This window comes from Jaculus jaculus, chromosome 2, assembly GCF_020740685.1.
Source record: "Jaculus jaculus isolate mJacJac1 chromosome 2, mJacJac1.mat.Y.cur, whole genome shotgun sequence".
In the NCBI taxonomy this organism is placed as follows: Eukaryota; Metazoa; Chordata; class Mammalia; order Rodentia; family Dipodidae; genus Jaculus; species Jaculus jaculus.
The window spans coordinates 48,094,024-48,118,788 of NC_059103.1; the positions used below are offsets into that span (position 1 = coordinate 48,094,024).

At 41.7% G+C, this 24,765-nt stretch overlaps 1 protein-coding gene and 2 pseudogenes across 2 annotated transcripts in view; 2 read left to right on the plus strand and 1 right to left on the minus strand.

Annotated features, from left to right (window-relative positions):
• Positions 1 to 17,295, plus strand: part of Cep76 (centrosomal protein 76) — a 34,307-nt gene extending 17,012 nt beyond the window's left edge. For both annotated transcript variants that reach the window (XM_004656828.2, XM_045144098.1), the window contains 5 exons: positions 7,177 to 7,365; positions 9,238 to 9,404; positions 11,812 to 12,145; positions 15,956 to 16,173; positions 17,034 to 17,295. In XM_004656828.2, the coding sequence (XP_004656885.1) occupies positions 7,177 to 7,365; positions 9,238 to 9,404; positions 11,812 to 12,145; positions 15,956 to 16,173; positions 17,034 to 17,172 (1,047 nt within the window). In that variant the 3' untranslated portion in view covers positions 17,173 to 17,295. The remainder of the gene's footprint in view (positions 1 to 7,176; positions 7,366 to 9,237; positions 9,405 to 11,811; positions 12,146 to 15,955; positions 16,174 to 17,033) is intronic.
• LOC101613146 lies at positions 308 to 776 on the minus strand (annotated as a pseudogene).
• LOC105943901 lies at positions 4,505 to 6,469 on the plus strand (annotated as a pseudogene).
• Positions 17,296 to 24,765: the final 7,470 nt, after the last annotated feature.

A 24,765-nucleotide genomic window follows, 5' to 3' on the forward strand; every position in this document is an offset into this window, starting at 1 on the left:
CCCTTGTGCATCTGGCTAATGTGGGTCCTGGAAAATCAAGCCTAGAACCAGGGTCCTTAGGCTTCACAGGCAAGCGCTTAATCGCTAAGCCATCTCTCCAGCCCCTTGTTTTGTTTTTTGAGGTAGGGTCTCACTGTAGCCCAGACTGACCTGGAATTCACTATGTAGTCTCAGGGTGGCCTCGAACTCACAGTGATTCTCCTACCTCTGCCTCCCGAGTGCTGGGATTAAAGGTGTGTGCCACCATGCCCAGTTTATTTTTTTTGTTTGTTTTTAGTCTAAGGCTTTTATTAACATTCATATACAATTATTTGTCTTCTGGTTTGTTGAAGCAGTTAAGCCAGACAACACTTGCCACAATAATGTTTATCAAAGTGGCTGGCCATAAAACGCCCAGCCCAACACTCATCAGAAGGACACTGTTGATGAAGGCAACTGATTTTACCATTTTCATCTACCTTATAATATTTCAGGACAGCCAACTTAACCTTCTTTCTCCTGTGCGTGTTTTTCTTGGGAGGGGTGTAAGACTTCTTCCTTTTTTCAGCACCACCATGAAGTCTCAGCTCAAGATGAAGGGCAGACTCCTTTTGAATGTTGTAGTCAGACAAAGTATGCCCATCTTCCAGTTGTTTTCCAGCAAAGACCAGCCTCTACTGATCAGGAGGAATTCCTTCCTTACCCTGGCTCTTGGCCTTTACATTTTCTGTAGTGTCCAAGGGCTCAACCTCGAGTGCGATGGTCTTCCCTGTAAGGGTTTTCACGAAAATCCGCATCTTGGCGGCAGCCACCTGAGATGGCGGATCTGAAAGCTTATTTTTTTGTTTTTGAGGTAGGGTTTCACTCCAGCCCAGGCTGACCTGGAATTCACTATGTAGTCTCAGGGTGGCCTCGAATTCATGACAATCCTGCTACCTCTGCCTCTCAAGTGCTAGGATCAAAGGCATGCACCACCACACCTGGTTTAATTCATATTTGTAAAACAGAATGCAGATTTTGTAATACTCTTTATTGGGTGGATAGGTCAGGGGCATATTATAGTTGTTGTTTTATTTTACTGCCATCATTGAGCTTTCAAACCTTTTTTGGAGCCAAGTGTGGTGGAACTTGCCTGCAAAGCGTAAGGACCCAGATGTGATTCCCCAGTACCCACATAAAGTCAGATGAACAAAGTGGTGCATGCACCTGGAGTTCATTTGCAGCAGCTAGAGACCCCAGTGTGCCCATTCATATTCTCTCCCCCTCTCTCTTCTTACAAATAAATAAAAAATTAAAAATATGTATATTAAAATTTTCATTTATTGATTTGCAAGCAGAGACAGAAAGAGCAAAAGAGAAAGAGTAAGCCAGAGTCTCCAACCACTGCAAATGAACTCCAAATGCACGCACCACTATGTATCTGGCTTTACATGGGGGAACGGAACCCAGGTTGTTAGGCTTTGCAGGCAAGTACTTTAACCACTGAGCCATCTCTCCAGCCCCAGGGATATGTTTTTTAAAACTATTTTTTGTTTTCATTTATTTACTTATTTAAAGAGAGAGAGAGAATGGGCATGCTTTCTTTCTGCCTCTTCAGTATTCCATGAGCCTTCGAGGGGATGATAAAGATGTCTGGTTTAGAGCTGAGCACATAATAATCACTTTCAGCACTTTTGCCAGCTATGTGGCTCTGCATTCACTTCTGTGCACTGCAAGAGGAAACTTCTGTGATCTGTGCTGACATTAGCATTAATTTATGGGTGTAGATATAAATGCTCAGAAGGCCTATCATCCTAGCACTTGAGAAGTGGAGGCAGGAGGATCAAGGTTATCCTTGGCTACATAGTGAGTTTGAGGCCACCCTAAGACTACATAGTGAATTCCAGGTCAGCCTGAGCTAGAGTGAGACCCTACCTCAAAAAACCAAAGCAAAACAAAACAAGGAGCTACAGAGATGGCTTAGCAGTTAAGGCACTTGCCTGTGAAGCCTAAGGACTCATGTTCAATTCTCCAGGACCCATGTAAGCCAGATGCACAAGATGATATAAGGGCATACATGCACACAAGCTGGCGCATTTATCTGGGGTTCAACTGCACTGGCTGGAGGCCCTAGTGTGCCAATTCTCTTTCTGATAAATAATAATAAAAAGAAAAAAAAAATGAGTGTGGTGGCACTTACCTTTAATCCCAGCACTTGGCAGGCCAAGGTAGGAGGCTCACTGTGAGTACAAGGCCAGCCTAGGACTACAGAGTGAATTTCAGGTAAGCCTGAGCTAAAGTGAGACCCTACCTCAAAAAAAAAAACAAAACAGAAAACAGAAAAGTATCAAAAGCAAAACAAGAGGTGATCGTGGTGACACACACCTTTAATCCCAGCATTCAGGAGGTAGAGGTAGGAGGATCACTGTGAGATTAAGGCCACCTGAGACTACATAGTGAATTCCAGGTCAGCCTGGACTAGAACAAGACTTTGCCTCAAAAAAAAAAAAAGAAAGAAAAAGAAAAAAAGAAAGAAAGAAGTCTTGTATACACACTAAATTATGAGTAATGTTAACAAAGATCACCGGGGCTGGTGAGATGGCTCAGTGGTTAAGACCATTTGCTTATAGTCTGCCATCTGGAATTTAATTCCCAGTACTCATGTACAGCCAGATGCACAAAGTGGCACATGTATCTTGAGTTCATATGCATCAGCAAAAGGCTATGGTATTCCTATTCTTTTTCTCTCCCTCTCTGTCATAGGTAGACAGACAGACCTACCCGTTCTCTTTTTCTCTATGTCTTTCCCTCTCAGATAAACAGACAGATAAAAAATGAAATCATAGTTTTCAAGTGTACCTCACAATTACAATCTTAATTTTCTTTTAAAAGTGGTTGCTGCTGGGTGTGGTGGTGCACGCCTTTAATCCCAGCACTCATGAAGCATAGGGGGATCACTGTGAGCTCAAGGTCACCCTGAGAGTCCATAGTGAACTCCAGATCAGACTGAGCTAGAGTGAGACCCTACCTTGAAAAACCAAAAAAAAAAAAAGATTCATGGTCTGGGGCGCATAAGTTCTGCTGCATAAGGGTGCTGATCTTGGTTCAGATTCCTAGGACCCAATTGGAGTAACCAGTGTCTGTGATACTGTGGTGAGATGGGAGAATGCCAGAAGCTTGTGGGCAAGCCAACTTTATGTTTACAGCAGTGAACAGTAAAAGATCCTGCCTCAAATAAGGTGGACATTAAGGACCAACATTGAGAGTTGTGCTCTTTGGTGGTCTGAATCAACTGTCCCCCATAAACTCATGTGTTTTGAATTCTTGATCTTCAGCTGGTGGCAATTTGGAAGGTAGAGCCTTGTTGGAGGAGGTATGTTTCTGAGGACAGGCTTAGGGTTTTATAGCCAGCTTGTCCTTGCCAGAGTTCAGCTCATTCTCTTGCTGCTGTTTTCCACACCTGCTGTGGCAAGGAGGTGATGTCCAGCCTCTGCTCTGTCATCTTTCCCCTGCCATCATGAAGCTTCCTCTTGAGACCGTAAGCCAAAAGAAACCTTTCCTCCCATCAGCTGCTTTTTGTCAAATGTTTTGTCTCAGTAACATACAGGTAACTACAGCATGCTCTGACCTCCACACCTGCAATATGGTACACATATTCCCATACTCATACTCACACATAACAAAGACTTAACAAAAGGGGCTAGAGAGATGGCTTGGTGGTTAAGGGTCTTGCCTGTGAAGCCTAAGGACCAAGGTTTGGTTCCCCAGAACTCACGTAAGCCAGATGCACAAGGTGGCACATGCATGTGAAGTTCATTTGTAGTGGCTGGAGGCCCTAACATGCTCATTTTCTCTCTCTCTCTATTTCCTTCTCTCAAATAAATAAATAATTTTTTTTTTCACTGTTCCCACTTTTATTCAATATAGTACTGGAAGTCTTAGCTATAGTAATAAGGCAAGAGACACACATAAAATGGATACAGACTGGAAAGGAAGAATCAAATTATCATTATTTGCAGATGATATGATTCTATACATAAAGGACCCTAAAGACTCTACCAGCAAACTCTTAGCACTGATAAACATTTTTAGCAATGTAGCTGGATACAAAATAAACACATAGAAACCAGTAGCTTTCCTATATATTAACAAAAAACATGCAAAGGATGAAACCAGGGAATCTCTCCCATTCACAATGCCTCAAAAATAATAATAATAAAGTATCTTGGAATAAACCTAACCAAAGAAGTGAAGGATCTCTACAATAATAAATAATTTTTTAAAAACCACGAAAGCTAAAAAAAGAAAGCTTCCAGGCATGGTGGCATATGACTTTAATCCTAGCATTTGGGAGGCAAAAGCAGGAGAATCGCCATGAGTTCCAGGCTACCCTGAGACTACATAGTGAATTCCAGGTTACTGGGGCTATAATGAGGTACTACTTCGGAAAAAAAAAAAAAAAAAAAAAAGCTCATTGAAGGTGCTGGTAGCTTTTGGGGGTGTGTGCAGTTTCTTCATGAGCAGTTGGGCCTATGCACAAGCATCCATGTCTAAAGAACCTATTGTTGGCTTTGATCTTGGCATCACCTACTCTTGTGTGGGTGTCTTCCAGCTTGAAAATGTGGAAATAATTGCCAACAATCAAGGCATTCAAACCATACCAAACTGTGTCCCCTTTACTGACAGCAAACAATTGATTGGTGATGCTGCAATAATCAGGTTGCGATGAACCCCACCAACATGTTTGAAGCTAGACATCTAGTTGGATGGAGGTTTGATGATGCTGTTGTCCAGTCTGACATGAAGCATTGGCCCTTCATGGTGAATGATGTTGGCAGGTCCAAGGTCCAAGTAAAAAGAGAGATAAAAGCTTTTATCCACTTCTAACAAAGATGAAGGAAATTGTAGAGGCATACCTTGGGAATACTGTTACAAGTGCGATGGTCACAGAGCCAGCATACTTTAATGACTCCCAGTGGCAGGCAGCCAAAGATGCTGGAACCATTGCTGGTCTCTACGTACTTAGAACTTAGAACTATCATTGAGCCAACTGCTGCTGTCTTAGACAAGAAGGTTGGAGCTGAGAGAAATGTGCTGATTTTTGATTTAGAAGGTGACACTGATGGGTCAGTCCTCACTATTGAGGATGGAATCTTTAAGGCCAAATTTGCAGGTGGAGACACCCACTTGGGTGGAGAAGACTTCAACAACCAAATGGTCAACCATTTCATTGCTGAGTTAAAGCGCAAGCATAAGAAAGACGTCAGCGAGAACAAGAGAGCTGTCCAATGGCTCCGTGCTGCTTGTGAACCAGCTAAGCGCACCCGCTCCTCCAGCACCCAGGCTAGTGTCGATTTAAAGAGCTGAATGCTGACCTGTCCATGGCATTCTAAATCCTGTAGAAAAGGCTGTTCAGGATGCAAAACTGGACAAGTCACAGATCCATGACATTGTACTGGTTGGGGGCTCTATCGGGATTCCCACTATTTAGAAGCTTCTGTAGGACTTCCTCAGGGGAAAGGAACTGAACAGAGCATCAACCCTGGCCAAGCTGTTGCCTGTGGTGTAGCTGTCCAGGCAGCCATTCTATTTGGTGACAAATCTGAGGATGTTTAGGACTTGCTGCTTGTAGATGCTCTCCTATTTTTTGGTTTTTTCGAGGTAGGGTCTCACTCTGTCCTGGCTGACCTGGAATTAACTCTGTAGTCTCAGGGTGGCCTTGAACTCATGGCAATCCTCCTACCTCTGCCTCCCAAGTGCTGGGATTAAAGGCATGCGCCACCACGCCCGGCTGTGCCCTCCTATTTTAGTATTGAAACTGTTGGTGGAGTCATCATGACTGCGCTTCTGAAGCAGAATACTACCATTCCTACCAAGCATACCCAGACCGTCACACTCTATTCTGACAACCAGCCTGGTGTATTAATTTAGGCATATGAAGGTGAAAGAGCCATGACCAAGGATAACAGCCTGCTTGGGATGTTTGAACTCACAGACACACCTCCTGCACCCTGTGGTGTTCCTTAGATTGAGGTTACTGTGGATATTGATGCTAATGGTATCATCAGTGTTTCTGCTGTGGACAAGAGTACAGGAAACGAGAACAATAACCGTCACCAATGACAAGGGCCGTTTCAGCATACAGTCCAGGAAGCTGGGAGGCACAGAGCTGAAGGTGAGAAGCAGAGACAGTATCCCCTAAGAATTCCCGGGAGTCCTGTGCATTCAACATGCATTCAACTGTTGAACATGAGAAACTTCAAGGCAAGATGAACAATGAGGATAAATGGAAGATTCTTGATAAATGTAATGAATTCATGAGCTGGCTAGGTAAGAATCAGACTGAAGAGAAGGGAGAATTTGAGCATCAGCAGAAAGAATTGGAGAAGATCTGCAACCCCATCATGACCAAGCTGCACCCAAGTGCTGAAGGCATGCCAGGAGGAATGTGCGGGGGCTCCCTGGTGGTGCTTCCTCAGGGCCCACTGTTGAAGACATTAACTCAGCCTAGGCAGCTACAACATGGTCAAATATTTGAAGGACCTAAACTAGCACATTCTGAGCAGTTTAAAAGCTTAGCTGCTGTAAATTTTATTGAGCATTCTCAAAACTTAAATATGGAACATAAGTGCATAGGGAGAGGAAGTAACATTGCACTTTATAAGCACTGTATGAAAGTGAAAAATGCAGTGTCTTAAATAAAAACTACTTAAAATTGGCAGCAAAAAAAAGTTACAAGTGGGGATGATTAATAATGTAATTCTAGCCGGGTATGGTGGTGTACTTTTTTTTTTAATTTGAGAGCGACAGACACAGAGAGAAAGACAGGGAGAGAGAGAGAATGGGTGTGCCAGGGCTTCCAGCCTATGCAAACGAACTCCAGACACGTGCGCCCCCTTGTGCATCTGGCTAACGTGGGACCTGGGGAACTGAGCCTCGAACCGGGGTCATTAGGCTTCACAGGCAAGCGCTTAACCACTAAGCCATCTCTCCAGCCTGGTGGCGTACATTTTTAATCCCAGCACTTGGAAGGCAGAGGTAGGAGGATCGCCATGAGTTCAAGGCCATCCTGAGACTACATAGTGAATTCCAGATCAGCCTGGGCTAGAGTGAGACCCTACCTCAAAAGAAATGTGTGTGTATATATATATACACACATACATCTATCTCTATCTATTTATATATGAAATTCAGATGTTTTCTTCCTCCTTCCTCTAGGATGAAAATGGGATAAATAGACCAGTCTGTTCTTATGTTAAACCACTTCGAGCTGGACGTCTTCTGGATACCCCAAGGCAAGCAGCAAGATTTGTTAATGTACTTGGTTATGAACGAGCCCCTGTTATCGGAGGAGGAGGTAAACAGGAACAGTGGTGCACTCTGCTGGCCTTTCTCTGTAGAAACAAGGTATCATATACGCAGAATTAAATAGTAGTACATCATAATTATTCTGAATTTATACCACACTTATAAAAGAAGCTACTTAAGAAAAATGTATATTCTATCAACTTAAACAAGTCACATCACCATTTTTGTAACATTTATATATCAGTGCATAATGAAAATTTATCTCTCTTATGAATTTCTTATTTAACTGAATGTGATTTCTATGAGATAGAGACATATAAGTGTTTGTCAGAAACAGTTATAGAACTGGATGTGGTGGCTCATGCCTGTTATCCCAGCATTTAGTAAGCTGGAGCAACATTAGCTTCTTATAAATCCTCAGGGAGGGTGAGGCCTCATGTTCTCCCCTATCCATGACAGAATGTTAATTGGCTCAGTCTTGTCCATGTCTTCCCCCCAACCCCAGGTCAGGTCTCACTTTATTTAGCACAGACTGACCTGCACTTCACTATGTAGTATCAGGGTGGCCTCAAACTCAGGGTGATCCTCCTACCTCTGCCTCCCAAGTGCTGGATTTAAAGGCGTGCGCCACCACAGCTGGCTTGTCCATGTTTTGAATGGTGAGCACAGCTGCTGTGAATTCATGAGTGCAGTAGCCATGCCACGTCTAGAAGATAGCATTCTACAACACTCCTTCCTTTCCTCCAGCTCTTACATTCTTTCCACCCTCTTCTGTGAGAATGACTTGCCCTGAGCCTTGGAGGGATTGATGTTGGTGTTCCATTTAGGACTGAGCACTCAGCATTCACTTATTCTTAACACTTTGACCAATTATAAGACTCTACAGTAACTACTGCATCTTGTAAAAAGAAGCCCCAGTGTTCAAAGCTGAAAGCACCACTGATATAGGCAGAAATGTAAATATTTAGAAGCCATTGATTATAGGACCTTTTGGCAAAGCAGGAGCCCAGAAAAATCCATGGTTTGTGAGGGCAACATTAGCCACCCATGCATAGTATTTCTGTTTATAATCTTATAAAACAACACCCCAAGGCTGGGCAGCTGTGCTTCTTGCAGAGCCTGCTGGTCCAGGTTCAAGTCCCCAGCCACCCGTATAAAGATGGATAAGTGTTTGTTTAAGCAGCAAGAGACCCTAGTGTATAAGCATGAATACATAAATGTTTTAAAAGTACATGTGTATAATTTTAAATTTTTAATATAGTTTAATATTACATTAGATAATGTAATTAGGATTATAGGCACGTACCATCTCATTTATGTGGTATTAGGGGTTGAACCAAGGGCTTGTACCCAAAACCAGTCCAGGATTCTACCAACTGAACTATATCTTGATCTCCAATTGTATACTTTTAAATTGTAAAGATAATATAACCAGGGTCTGCCATGGTGGCACATGACTACTATTCTCAGTGCCCAGGTGGCAGAGCTAGTAGATTATTGTAAGGTGGAGGCTATTCCAGGCCAATCAGGGCTATATAGTGAGACCCTATCTGAAAGAAACAAATAAAACAAAATACGTATCTGTAAGAATCTAGAAAGTAGACGGGAAATTTTATGTAACCTTCCCTGATAGTAAGCATTGTTGTCATTTTATTGTTCTTTTCCCATTTTCCTATTTCTTTAGAATTATATGCAAGTACTATATAACTCATTCGTTTAATTTGAGCTTTTTTCCATTTATTTACATTTCCTGCTGCATGATTTCTCAGTCATCTTTTAACCCTTCTTTGTGCATTAGAGTCCTTTAACATGGGTATTTTTTCCCATCATTGTTTCAGATTAATTAACACTGACTGATGACTAAACTTGAAAATTTTTATTAATGTTCACTGCAGTTTTTTATTTTGTTTATTAATAAGGATACTATGAATGAGTAACATAATATTGTTTTCACTGATTTTTGTCTGTTAGGGTGATTGTGAAGATCATGCTAACCTTCTGTGCAGCCTCCTTCTTGGATATGGACTAGAAGCTTTTGTCTGTGTGGGAACTAAGGCCAAAGGAGTGCCTCATGCATGGGTTATGACCTGTGGAACTGATGGAACCATCACTTTCTGGGAGAGTTTAACAGGACACAGGTTAGTCAACTAAGTTTACAAGCAGATTAAAATACAGGTATATGGCCTGGAGAGATGGCTTAGCGGTCAAAGTGCTGGCCTGTGAAGCCTAAGGACCCTTCCCCAAGACCCTTATAAGCTGGAAGCACATGGTGGCATATACGTCTGGAGTTCATTTTGCAGTGGCTAGAGACCTTGGCATGCCCATTCTCTCTCTGCTTCTTTCTCTCTCTGTCTCTTTTCCTTCTTCCCTCCCTCTCTCAAATAAATAAAAATACAGGTACAGTGTTTTTATTTTTGTAGTGCTAAATATTAAATCCAGGGCCTCACAAGCATTATACCTCTGATATACACTCCCAGTCTTAAATATTTTAAGTTACAGCAGTTATATTCTTTGGGTGGTTCTCAAATGTTTATAATTGTTGTTACCAGAGACGTTTTGGAAACAATGTAAAAATTATTTATGACAGGTTAAGTCAGTGACTTCTAAGAAAGTCTGAAATTGAATGTAAGTTGTAAATGAAAATTTAAAGTAGATACTGACTCCATGTTGATAAGTCCACTTGGGCATTCCTTTTAGTAATTCATCTTGTCATCAAAGTGTGAGAGTTGAACTCTCTTTCCATCCTGGACCATTCTTTCTTCAGCTTCTGTCATATCACTTTTTTAGTTTTCATTCTTTCTGGATATTCCATGTCTATCTTATCTTTAGACAAAGAGAGAGAGTGTGGGCACACCAGGGCCTTTAGCCACCGCAAATGAATCTAGATGTATGTGCCACCATGTTCATTCAGCTTACATAGGTTCTGGGGAATTGAACTTGAGTCTTTAGACTTTACAGGTAAGTGCCTTATCCGCCAAGCCATCTGTTCAGCCCTTCAGCATTCATTATTCTAAAGACAGCCCTGGACTACCTCTTCATTTTCCTGTTTTCTCTCTCCCTGGATGATATTCATATCATATAGTCCTACCTCATTATGTATAGTTACTTTAATTATGTTATCTGAGATAAAATTTCTTGACTTTTACCATATGTATTGTATTTTTTTTAAGTATATGCATATATATATATTTGAGAAAGACAAAGGCAGAGATAGGGACAGAGGAGAGAAAGAGAAAATGGGCGTGCCAGGGCATCCAGCCACTGCAAACTTACTCCAGAGGCATGCGCTATCTTGTGCATCTGGCCTATGTGGGTCTGGGGGAACCTAGCGGTTAAATGCTTGAACCACTGAGCCATCTCTCCATCTCTGAATATTTATTTTAATGGAGAAAACTGTCCAATTCAGTTTTTTAAAATATTTTATTTATTTTTATTTGAGAGGGAGGGAGAATGGGCACACCAGGGCCTCTAGCCACTGCAAACAAACTCCAGATGCATGCGCCACCTTGTGCATCTGGCTTACATGGTTCTGGGGAATCAAACTGAAGCCCTTTGGCTTTGCAGGCCAACACCTTAACCATTAAGCCATTTCTCCAGGTCCCCTCCCCACCTTTTTTTTTGGCTTGTTTTTGAGGTAGGGTCTCACTCTGGTCCAGGCTGACCCAGAATTCAATATGTAGTCTCAGAGTAGCCTCGAACTCATGGCAATCCTCCTACCTCTGCCTCCCAGGTGCTGGGATTAAAGGTGTGCGCCACCCTGCCTGGCTACGATACAGTTTGTTTGTTTGTTTTGTGTGTGTGTGTGTTTCAAGGTAGGGTCTCATTCTAGCTCAGGCTGACCTGGAATTAACTATGTAGTCTCAGGGTGGCCTCAAACCACAGTGATCCTCCTACCTCTGCTTCCCAAGTGCTGGGATTAAAGGTGTGCACCACCACACCAGGCCAATACAGTTTTTTGTTTTTTTTTAAGTACTCTTATTTATTTATTTGAATAAGAAAGAGAGAAAGGGAGAATGGGTGTGTGCTAGGGCTTCCAGCCACTGCAAACGAACTTCAGATGCCATGTACCACCTTGTGCATCTGCCTTACTTGGGTCCTGGGGAATCAGACTTTCATCCTTTCTTTTTTTTTCTTTCTTTCTTTTTTTTTTTTTTTTTTTTTCTGGTTTTTCAGAGGTAGGGTCTTACTCTAGCCCAGACTGACCTGGAATTCACTATGTACTCTCAGGGTGGCCTTGAATGCTCGGCGATCCTTCTACCTCTGCCACCTCAGTGCTGGGATTAAAGGCATATGCCATCACGCCCGGCTGGTTTTGAATATTTTCCATTATTAAAGGAAGAAAGTTGGTATCTCTATTATTAGATATACCATGCAGTTAAGACAAAGAGATCAGATTAGAGATACAGAAGGAAAAGCAAATACTAAAACTCTGGTCTTGGGATGTCATTATGGCCTTAAATGTTGGGATTTTTTTTTTAACCTTAGTAAGATTTTGCCTATGTTGTTTAGAATTCTCTCTATATGAAATTATTGTTTAATTTTTAGGTACATCCACAAGCCTGTTAATCCCGATGAACCTCCACTTACTGAGCAGCCCAAACCACTGTATCCATATCGAACAATTGGTTGTGTTTTCAATCATCAGATGTTCCTGGGAAATTGTCAACCCTCAGATGCAGTAGAAACCTGCATATTTGATTTGAATGATGAATCCAAATGGAAACCCATGAGTGAAGAAGCAATCAAGTCTGTGTGCGCTCCTGGAGCTACCACAGCCCTTCCTCCCTTCCCACCCCTGTGCGCGTCCACCATAGATGCCTCGGTCACAAGTAATGAGATAGAAATGCAGCTGAGGCTCCTGGTGTCAGAACACAGGAAGGTAACACCAAAGTAGTAGACAACTTCGAACCACTTTTCCTTTGTTTGTGTTTAACTTTATTTTGCTGTGTGCAAAATAGTGCCAGTTACTACTCTAACCTTGAGCAAAAGCAAACATAGTCCCTGCTTTATGAATATGATGGATGGCCTTGAAGGGTGTGAGAGATCACGCTGAGACACAAAAGTTGCCCAGTCAACTAAACTGTCTAAAATTATTACTCCTGCCAATGAATAATGATAGATTTGTTCACATCTGAAAGCCACTGTTTTTTTTTTTTTTTTTTTTTTTTTTTAAATTTTTATTTATTTATTTGAGAGTGACAGACACAGAGAGAAAGACAGGTAGAGGGAGAGAGAGAGAATGGGCGCGCCAGGGCTTCCAGCCTCTGCAAACGAACTCCAGACGCGTGTGCCCCCTTGTGCATCTGGCTAACGTGGGACCTGGGGAAGTGAGCCTCGAACCGGGGTCCTTAGGCTTCACAGGCAAGTGCTTAACCGCTAAGCCATCTCTCCAGCCCCCTGAAAGCCACTGTTTTGATTTCCTCTTTGTATCTGGCTTATTCAGATAATTACTTTATTAAAGATATTGGGTTTTTCTTTTGCCTTTTCTCCTTATCCCAGGTTTATTTCTCTTATTTTGTTATGCCACTACATTCATGTAGGTAGATGTAAAATGATACCCTCATTGTAACTTAAATTTGCATTCCCTGGTTGATAGGATCACATCTTTTTGATTGTTTTGGTTTTTAAAGGTAGGGCCTCAGGGTGCCCTCAAACTCACAGCGATCCTCTTACCCCTGCCTCCCGAGTGCGGGGATTACGTCCTGGCCTTAATCTCTTTTTTCATTAGCTATATAGATTTCTTTTGTAAAGGGACTAAAGTAAGACATAAAATGTACTACTTACGAAGGGTGAGATTAATATATTTTGCAGACTTACCTAGAGCTGGGAGTATAGTTCAGTGATGGAGTACTTACTGCAAATACCACAAAGGCCTGAGTGTAAAGCTGAGCACCATCCAAAAAAAAAAGGGGGGGTTGGGGATTTAGCTCAGTGGATGAGTGCTTGCCTAGCAAGCACAAGGCCCTGGGTTCGGTCCTCAGCACCGAAAAAAAAAAAAAAAAAAGACAAAATCACCAAAAAAAAAAAAAAAAATTAGGGATGGCTTAGTGGTTAAGGCATTGACCCATGTTAGCCAGATGCACAAGATGGTGCATGTGTCTGGAGTTTGTTTGCAGTGGCTGCAGACCCTGGCATGCCCATTCTCCCCCGCCCTTTTTCTCTGTCAAATAAGTAAAAATTTAAGCCAGACATGGTGGCACACGCCTTTAATCCCAGCACTAGGGAGGCAGAGGTAGGAGGATCGCCGTGGGTTTGAGGCCACTCTGACACTCCATAGTGAATTCCAGGTCAGCCTGGGCTAGAGTGAGACCTGACCTCGAAAAACCAAAAAAAAATAATAATAATAAATAAATCCTTAAAAAAATATTTCAATACTTCTGTTTATCTTCTCATTCTAGGCTGACCTGGAGCTCACTATGGAGTCTCAGGTTTGCTTCAGATTCATAAAGATCCTCCTATCTCTGTCTGCTTGCTGAGTGCTGGGATGAAATGCATGCGCCACTGTGCCTTGCAACAAACTCAAGAAAGAAAAAAACAGGAAGGAAGGAAGGAGAAAGAGAGAGAGAGAGAAAGAAAGGAAAGGGAAGGAGGGAGGGAGGGAAGTGAAGGAGCAACAAAAACAAGCTCTTAAGAGACTGAAGCCTTGTAATGAAAAAAGTTACTTATAATGTATATAACTAATGAAGAGCTGAAATCCAAAATTCCTATCAAAAGATTTATTTCTAACTCATCCTTTTTTTTAGTTTTTAAGGTAGAGTCTCAGTGTAGCCCAGGTTGTCCTGGAATTCAGTATGTCTTCTCAGGCTAGCCTCAAACTCATAGCAGACCTTCTACCTGTACCTCCCAAGTGCTGGGATTAAAGGCATGTGCCACCACGTCTGACTCAAAAGTACTTTTTTTAAAAACAAACTTTTTGTTTTTTGTTTTTTGTTTTTTCAAGGTAGGGTCTCACTCTGGTCCAGGCTGACCTGGAATTAACTATGTAGTCTCAGGGTGGCCTTGAACTCATGGCAATCCTCCTACCTCTGCCTCCCAAGTGGTGTGGGATTAAAGGAGTGTGCCACCACGCCCAGCTCAGTAAACAAACTTTTATATTTATTTATTTTTTGAGAGAGAGGGAGAGAGAAAGGATGGGTGTGCTAGGGTCTCTAGTCAACTGCAAACAAACTCCAGATGCATGCACCACCATGTACATCTATCTGGCTTACGTGGGTACTGGGAAATTGAACTTAGGCCCTTAGGTTTTACAGGCAAGCGCCTTAACTTGAAGCAATCTCTCCAGCCAGTAATATAAAAGTACTTTTACAGAGCCAATGTCCAGTAAATATTTGAGTTTAACTGATAGGATTGATTTATTAGCTTTTTCCCTGACTGCAGGTAAATCTATGTAGATTGTCTTACCAAACATTTTCTTTTTTGCTTTATTTAGTTTTTCAAGGTAGGATCTTTCTCTAGCCCATATTGACCTGCACTTCACTATGTAGTCTCAGGGTGGCCTCAAACTCATGGTGATCCTCCTGCCTCTGCCTCCTAAGTGCTGGGAATTAAAGGCATACCCACTATACCAGGCTAAATTTTTTTTTAATTCGAGAGAGAGAATGAATGCACCAGGGCCTTTAGCCACTGCAGACGAACTCCAGACATTTGTGATCCCTTGTGTACATGTGTGACACTATGTGCTTAGGTCATTGTGAGTCTGGCTTATGTGGGACTTGGAGTTTCAAGCATGAGTTCTTAGACTTCATAGGCAAGCACCTTAATTGCTAAGCCATCTCTCCAGCCCTTTTTTCTCCCCCCTTTTAATCAATTTTTTAAAATATTGCCGATGTTGTGGTACACACCTTTGATCCCATCACTTGGGAAGCAGAGGTAGGAGATTTGTCATGAATTTGAGGCAACCATGAGACTGCATCGTGAATTCCAGGTCAGCCTGGGCTAGAGCAAAACCCTACCTCAAAAAAAATGATTTAGGACTGGAGAGATGGTTTAGTGGTTAAGGCTTCAAAGCCAAAGTACCCAGGTTCCATTCTCCAGTACCCATGTAAGCCAGATACACAAGGTGCCACAAGTTTCTGGAGTCCATTTGCAATATCTGGAAGGCCTGGCACACTAATTGTCTACTTCTCTCTCTCTCAAAATATAAATAAATTTTAAAAAATATTTATTTGTGTGTGAGAGAGAGGTGGAGGGAAAGGGAATGAGAATGGGCACACTGGGACTTTCTGCCACTATAAATGAACTCCAGACACATGTGCCACCTTGTGCATCTGGCTTTACATGGGTACTAGGAAATTGAACCCAGGCTGTCAGGCTTTACAGCAAGTGCCTTTAACCTCTGAGCCATCTCCCCTGCCCAATATTCTATTTAACTCCAAAGGATTTAACAAGGCTACATTAAGTGCTTGCCTAGTAAGCACAATGCTCTGGGTTTAATCTGCAGCACTGCACAAATGATGCATGCCTGAAATCCCAGCACTCGGGAGGTAGAAGAAGGGTCATGAGTTCACGGTCACCTTGGACTATAAGTGAGTTCAAGGCCAGCCTGGAATAAATGAAATGCAGTTGTCGTGAGCAAATAAATAAAAATAAAACAAAGGGTGAGCTTCTCCAAAGAAAACATTATTGTTTTTACTTGGCTTTGAAATATTAATTTATTTCACTTTTTTGTTTTCTCTTTGGATTGCTGTAGGATCTTGGCCTCACTACGGTGTGGGAAGACCAGCTTTCCTATCTTTTATCGCCGGCCTTGGCTTCTTACGAATTTGAGCGAACAACAAGTATATCTGCAGGCAATGAAGAATTTCAAGATGCCATAAGGAGGGCTGTGCCTGATGGGCACACATTTAAAGGGTTCCCAATACATTTTGTATACAGGAATGCAAGGCGTGCATTTGCCACATGTCTTCGGTAAGGCGTTTTTTTTTTTCCCCAGTAGGGGTTTTATGGATTCATAATTTTAAGGAATTTAAAATGTTTTTTGACTTAATAATCTCAAAAACTAGTTGGTCTGCTATTATTAGGAGTGACTACATAATTATTGTGACTTGCTTTACATCAGATTTTGATTGGTTATGTCTGAAACAGAGCCCTTAATTTTTCATATATTTATTTGAGAGAGAGAGAAAGAAAATGGGTATGCCAGGGCCTCCAGCCACTGCAAACAAACTCCAGACACATGCGCTACCTTGTGCATCTGGTTTACATGGGTACTGAGTCCTTTGCCTTTGCAGGCAAATACCTTAACTGCTAAGCCATCTCTCCAGCCCCATGACTAGGTTTTAAATATTTTAAAATCATGCTTCTTCTATCAATGGCTCAATAATTTTGGTTGAGTTACTCAAGCTGTAGACTATATCCTGGTAGTCTTTTAGAATAAAATGTAAAGGGCTGGAAAGATGACTTAGCAGTTAAGGTATTTACCTGCAAAGTCAAAGGACCCCATTCGATTCTCCAGGACCCACATAAGCCAGCTTCACAAGGGGGCACATGTGGCTGGAGTTCATTTGCAGTGGCTAGAGATGTTGGCATGCCCATTTTCTTTTTCTCTCTCCTAAATAAATGAATAAAATATATTTTAAAAGCTAGGCATGGTGGGTCACCCTGAGTTCAAGGTCAGCCTAGCCTATAAAAGTGAGTTCCAGGTCAGCCTAGGCTAGAGTGAGACCCTTCCTTGAAAAGAAAAATTAAATAATAAAATACTGACTTAGTTGGAAATAAAGTAAAGCCTATGGTCATTTCTCCAATGATTGTATTTTCATTTTGCATAGGTCTCCTTTTTGTGAAGAAATAATCTGTTGTCGTGGAGACCAGGTGCGACTGGCAGTTCGAGTTCGGGTGTTTACTTATCCTGAATCTGCATGTGCTGTTTGGATCATGTTTGCTTGTAAATATCGCTCAGTACTATAGGACCAACATTTCTATAAGAATTACACCTGTGTTTTATTGGAATTGTATAGTATTATTTGTCTGAAGGTTTATTTTAAAATCAGCATCTATCTTAGATATCATTATTTCAGTTTTGTACAGACCAGACTGATAATGTTTTTTTTTTTTAAATCATGTATATATTTAAAAATTAAGAATGAAAAACTTGTATAAATCTTAGTTGCATGTAGTATAAATGAAGTATATATTTTAATAAATGCTGCTTTATTTTTAAATTTTATTTTAATTTTTTTAGTATATTTATTTATTTATTTTAGAGAAAGAGGTAGAGCGTGAGAGAGAGAATGGGCATGTCAGGGCCTCCAGCCACTGCAAACGAACTCCAGATGCATGCGCCTCTTGTGCATCTGGCTTACATGGGTGCTGGAGAATCGAACTGGAGTCCTTAGGCTTCCCAGGCAAATGCCTTAACTACTAAGCCATCTCCAGCCCTGTTTTTAGATATTTACTATTTTATGATTATAAAATCGGCATAGTTTTTTCTTCAATAATAAGCAAAGAGATATTTACATAAGGGCTTTAGGTCATAGTAAAATCAAGTAATCATATTTTTCATAGGTGAATGAAATTATTTTACACAAATTAAGAGAAATAAACCTAACAGTGGCTTATTTATTACATAGATGAAAATACTTTTTGCTGAGTTGTCATTTTTAGCTTACACAGGGTACTAGGTGGATATTTAAGACTTCAGAAATTTAAGAGAAGACTGAGTAAGAGTAGGAAAAAGTAATATCAGAAAACAGATGTTAATAACCCCACATGAAAGCACCTGTACAGTTTATAATTATAATTGAGTATTTCAGAAAATCATTTATTGTCTCTCTGTTATGCACATTGCTATGTTTTTCATTGTGATAAACATCAGTATATATGTGACTAATCTATTGAGAATCATTGTAAGACGTTATTGAAAATAAACATGGAGTGACTCTGTGCTTGTTTGTTCTTAAATTGAACATATTTTAGTTGTTTTTTGTTTTGTTTTGCTTGGTTGGTTTTTTTTTTGCTGTTCATTTTTATTTATTTATTTTAGAGTGACAGACAGAAAGAGGCAGATAGAATGGGTGCGCCAGGGTCTCCACCCACTGCAAACAAACTCTAGACATGTGGGCCCCCTTGTGCATCTGACTAACGTGGGTCCTGGGAAATCGAGCCTCGAACCGGGGTCCTTAGCCTTCATAGGCTTAACTGCTAAGCCATCTCTCCAGCCCAGTTTGTGGTTTTTTGAGGTAGAGTCTTGTTCTAACCCAGGCTGACCTGAAATTCACTATGTGTCTCAGGCTAACCTTGAACTCACAGAGATATTCCTGCCTCTGCCTCCCTAGTGCTGGGACTAAAGTTGTGCACCATTATACCCTTCCCAACTTGTAGTTGTGGTTTTTTTTTTTAGTTCATCAAGGTAGGGTCTCACTCTAGTCCAGGCTGACCAGGAAATTACTATGTAGTTTCAGGGTGGCTTTGAACTAACGGTGATCCTCCTACCTCTGCCTACCAAGTGCTGGGAATTAAAGGCATGCGCCACCATGCCTGGCTTAATATATTATTAAATTTTATTTTGTGTTTATTTATTTATTTATTTGAGAGAGAGAGAAGAGGCACCCCAGGGCCTCTAACTGCCACAAATGAACTCCAGATGCACGTGATACCTTGTGCGTCTGGTTTACGTGGGTACTGGGGAATTTCATGGAATGACTATATTGAAAATATTTTCTAGGGCTGGAGGGATGGCTTAGTGGTTAATGCATTTGCCTGCAAAGCCAAAGGACCCTGGCTCGATTGCCCAGGACCCATGTAAGTCAGATGCACAAGGTGGCCAATGCATCTGGAACTTGTTTGCATTAGCTAGAGGCCCTGGCATGCCCATTTGTGCGTTCTCCCTCTCTCTTTCTCCCTCTCCCTCTCCCTTTCTCTCTCTCTCTCTCTCAAATAAAAATAAACTTTTAAAAATATTTTCTATGCCTTTGGCATGGATTTCTCTCTTTTTTATTTATTTTTTGAGGTAGGGTTTTTCTCTATCCAGTCTGACTTGGAATTCACTGTGTAGTCTCAGGCTAACCTCCAACTCACAGTGATCCTCTTCCCTTGGCCTCCCGAATGCTGGAATTAAAAGTGTTTGCCACCACTCCCAGCTTCTTTTTCTTTTACACTAAATAGATTTGTTCTTCTCATGGTGTCCCAATAATCTTGCATGTTCTACTTATACTTAAAAAAAATTATCTTTGACTGAATGCACTAATTCCTGTACCTTCTCTTCAGGCTCTAATATCCTATCTTCCTCATGATTCATTCTATTAGTGAGGCTTCCCACTGAGGTTTTTTTTTCAAGGTAGAGTCTCACTATAGCCCAGGTTGACCTGAAATTCATTATGTAATCTCAGGCTGGCCTTGAACTCACAGTGACCCTCCAACCTCAGCCTCCCAAGTGCTGTGATTAAGGCATGTATCACCATACCCAGCTGAGATTAAAAATAAATAAATAAAAAGTTATTTGGGGGCTGGAGAGATGGCTTAGTGGTTAAAGTGTTTGCGTGCAAAGCCTAAGAACCCTGGTTAAATTCCCCAGGTCCCATGTAAGCCAGATGTACAAGGAAACACATGTATCTGGAGTTCCTTTGAAGTAGCTAGGAGCCTTGGCGTACTCATTCTCCTCCTTTCTCTCTCTTTCTCTAGGAGCCTTAGCATACTCATTCTTCTCTCTCTCTCTCTCTCTCTCACACACACACAAATAAAGTTTAAAACTTTATTTACTAGCCAGGTGTGGTGGCACATGCCTTTAATCCCAGCACTAAGGAGGCAGAGGTAGGAGGATCGCCATGAATTCAAGGCCACCCTGAGACTCTATAATGAATTCCAGGTCAGCATGGGCTACAGTGAGACCCTACCTTGAAAAACAAAATAAACAAACCAAAAAACCATTTACTTATTTAAGAGAGAGAAAATCAAATGAGCGTCCTCAGGCTTTGCAGGTAAGCACCTTAACTGCTAAGCCATCTCTCCAGCCCTGATTATGGCTCATTTAATGGAGGGTCTACCATTAGATATTGACTGTTACAGACAGTATTGTACTCATCGGGGATTGCTGGCAAAAGAACCTTGCATCTGGAATTACAGTCTAACAGAGGAAAACGACACATCAACCTGTGTACAACCTAGTCCTCTAAAACATTTGCACTGAAGGAGGAGGGGTGACCTGAATTTTAAAAAAATTAATGAATGATCTAATTCCTGGTGTGTAAATCCCAGTGCAAAAACGTAAGAAACATGTCAGTCCCAGAGAAGTGGTTCCTAATAAGTATTAGACATAATTCTAAATATTAATAATTCAATATTTTTATTTATTTACTTTCAAGCAGAGCAAGACAGACAAAATAGGTATGCCAGGGCCTCCAGCCAATGCAAGCCAACTCCAGATGCATGCACCACTTTGTACATCCAGTTTTACATAGGTACTGGGGAACTGAACCCAAGTCCTTAGTCTTTGCAGGCAAATGCCTTAACTGCTAAGCCATCTCTCCAGCCCCCTACAAATCAAAATAATAAAAATGTTCAAAAAAATGAAAGGGCACATGAATTCCTAGAAAACACAATAAACAGAATAAAAAGGTCAATGCAATTGGGCTGGAGAGATGACTTAGTGGTTAAGCGCTTGCCTGTAAAGCCTAAGGACCCCGGTTCGAGGCTTGGTTCCCCAGGACCCACGTTAGCCAGATGAACAAGGGGGCGCATGCGTCTGGAGCTTGTTTGCAGTAGCTGGAGGCCCTGGTGCGCCCATTCTCTCTCTCTGCCTCCTCCTCTCTGTCACTCTCAAATAAATAAAAAAATAAATAAATAAAATACTTAAAGTCAATGCAAGATGTGAAAATGGAATTCAATAAAGAGATAGAAGTACTGAAGAAAAACCAAATGAAATGATGGAATCAAAAACTACAAAAGTCAAGCGGGGCATGGTGGCGCATGCCTTTAATCCCAGCATTTGGGAGGCAGAGGTAGGTAGATCGCCGTGAGTTCGAGGCCACCCTGAGACTACATAGTGAATTCCAGGTCAGCCTGGACTACAGCAAGACCTACCTTGAAAAACAAAACAAAACAAAACAAAACAAAAAAACAAAAACTATAAAAGTCAAATAAAAATCCTAATGGAGGGGCTGGTTAAAGGAGTTTGCTTACAAAGCCTAATGACCTAGGTTTGATTCCCCAGTACCCATGTAAAGCTAGATACACAAAGTGGCACATACATCCAGAGTTAGTTTACAGTGGAAAGAGGCCCTGGTGCACCCATTCTCCATTCTTATTCACACTCATTCTCTCTCTACTCGTGAATAAATAATTTTTTTTTTTTTTTTAAATCTCAGGCTGGAGAGATGGCTTAGTGTTAAGGTGGTTGCCTGAAAAGCTAAAGGACCCAGGTCAGTGTTTAAAGCACTTGTCTGCAAAGCCTAACGACCTGGGCTAGATTTCCCAGTACCCATGTAAAGCCAGATGCACAAAGTGGTACATGCAGTGGAGTTCCTTTGCAGCTGTTTAGAATATCTGTTGTTGCTTTTGTTATGGCTGTTTCTCAGCATTCTCTGCAGACCCTGGCTGACTATTGTCTGCCATCACAATTGATTTTTATATATTGATCAAATATTTTACAATCTTGTTTTAAATAGTTTTTTAATATTTTTATTTATTGAGAGAGGAAGAAGGGGTGCTCAGAGCCTCTAGCCACTGCACAGGAACTGTACACACATGCGCCACCGTGTTCATCTGGCTCACATGGGTTCTGGGGAATCAAACCTAGGTCCTTAGGCTTTATAGGCAAGTGCCTTAACCACTAAGCAACCTTCCCAGTCCTTGTTCTTAATCGTTTTTTTTTTTCCCCCCTCAGATAGAGGTAAATGAAGGCACTGCCTAGTCACTCCCACCCCTACTCCATTTATTGTATTTTTAAAAAAAATTTTAGGGCCGGGCGTGGTGACGCACGCCTTTAATCCCAGCACTTGGGAGGCAGAGGTAGGTGGATTGCCGTGAGTTCGAGGCCACCCTGAGACTCCATAGTGAATTCCAGGTCAGCCTGGGCTAGAGTGAGACCCTACCTCAAAAAACCAACAACAAAAAAAAATTATTGACAACTTCTATACTTAAGACAACAAACCATGGTATTTCCCTCCCCTCCCCCACTTTCCACTTCATAATTCTGCTCTCTGTCATATCCTCTCCCTCTCTCCATTAGTCTCTCTTTTAATTTAATGTCATCATCTTTTTCTCCTATTATGAGGGTCTTGTGTGGGTATTGCTAGGCACTCAGAGGTCTTGGATATTGAGGCCAAATTCTGTCTGGACAGTTGTATGTAGGGAGTGGTACCCTTCCTTTAGCTCTTACATTCTTTCCGCCACCTCTTCCGCAATGGACCCTGAGCCTTGGCGGGTGTGAGATGTTTCAGTGCTAGACACTCCTCCGTCCCTTCTGCTCAGCACTATGTTGCCTTTTGGGTCATCCCAGTGGTCATCGCCATCTGAAAAGAGAAGCTTCTCTAACCAGAAGTGAGAGTAACATTAATATATGAGTATGAACATTAAGTGTAGTGCTTTCAGGGCAATTTGGTGAGAGTAATATATGCATTTATCCAGACAAGAGCAGGCTTTATACCCCTAAGGCTCATGACCTCCCTGCTGTAGACTTTTGATTAGGTTTTCAGTACCAGGCATGTGTTCCCTCCCATAGAGCAGGCCTTCAGTCAAATTAGAGAGCATTTATTGGTGAAAGCCATGACCCAAGGGAATTCAGGAAGCTATTTACTAGTAGATGGTCTCTCCTTTGAAACTAGAGATAATTTAAGAGAACACTTGCAGAAATGAATGGTACTCACAGATTATATGGTGATGACAGACTCCTCAAACAAAATGCCTCAGGGTTTGGGTTTTTTTTGGGGGGGAGTGCTTTGATTTTCTTCTTCTTTTTTTTTTTTTTTTTTCAGTTTTTCAAGTAGGGTCTCACGCTAGCCCAGGCTGACCTGGAATTCAATATCGAGTCTCAGGGTGGCCTCGAACTCATGGCAATTCTCCTACCTCTGCGTCCTGAGTGCTGGGATTAAAGGCATGCGCCACCACGCCCGGCTAAATTTTCTAAGTTATTCGTGTTTTAAAGAAAAGGATAAAACAATGTGTACTAAACCCTACAAGGTTGATGGTCATGGAACCAAAGAGAACTGTTTCTACATTCTTTTTTGTTTATTTATTTGACGGAGAAAGGAGGCAGGGATAAAGAAAGAGAGAACTATGAATGGGCGCACTAGGGCCTCCAGCCACTGCAAGTGAACTCCTTTGTGCATCTCACTAACATGAGTCCTGGGAAACGCCTTAACCATTAAGCCATCCCTCCAGCCCCTCTCTCTCTATATATATATACTTTTATTTACTTGAGACAGAAAACGAACGGCACGCCAGCACCTCTACCTACTGCAAATGCCCCAAATGCATGTGACACCATGTGCATATACCTTACATGGGTACTGGGGAATTGAACCTGGGTCTTTTTTTAAATTTATTATTTTTTTATGAACAACTTCCCTGATTGTAAAAAATATCCCATGGTAATGCCCTCCACTGCCCACACTTTCCCCTTTGAAACTCCACTCTCCATGATGTTCCCTCCTCCTCTCAATCAGTCTCTCTTATTTTGATGTCATGATCTTTTCCTCCTGTCATGATGGTCTTGTGCAGGTAGTGTCAGGCACTGTGAGGTCATGGATATCCAGGCCATTTTATGGCTGCAGAAGCACGTTGTAAGGAGTCCTACCCTTCCTTTGGCTCTTACATTGTTTCCACCACCACCAATGGACCCTGAGCCTTGGAAGGTGTGATAGAGATATTGCAGTGCTGAGAACTCCTGTCACTTCTTTCCAGCACCATGATGCCTTCTGAGTCATCCCAAGGTCACTGCCATCTGAAAAGAGAAGGTTCTCTACCAAAAGTTACACCCCTCAACCTCATGTTTTAGGTTTTCAGTATCAGGGATATATTCCCCTCCATGAAGCAGGCTTCCAGTCCAATTAGAGGGCAGTTGGTTTCCCCCATAACAGACATGCCACTATTGCACCCATTGACTCATTTGCCCTGGCTGGCAAAAATATCAGGCTTTCAATGTCCACTGTTGAGTGTCTTCACTGGTGATTTCTCTTTCTCCCATTGAACTGCATGCAGAATGGCTTCTTCCAGCTTTCTGTCAGCTGGTCTACATGGAGGAGGCTATCAGCTTAGTTCCAGCAGGATTTCTCAGTGGCCTTGCAGCATAAGTATGTGGAGTCTTCAACAATAGGGTGTTACCATCTATTCCTGGTGGGAAACCAAGGGCCTCAGCAATGGCCCATAATGTTTTGGGGGCATCAGGGACCTCCATGGCCAACAACTCACTGGAAGGCATCCTATCCCTGGCACTGAAAATTTTCTAGTAACAATCTAGTAACAAAGTGTAAGTGTTCCATTGTCCAAAAAAGTAGGTTTCCATATTATTTATTTATATCCTCTTAGATTTTGATTCGCCCTCTCTATCCACCTTTCTTTTACTCA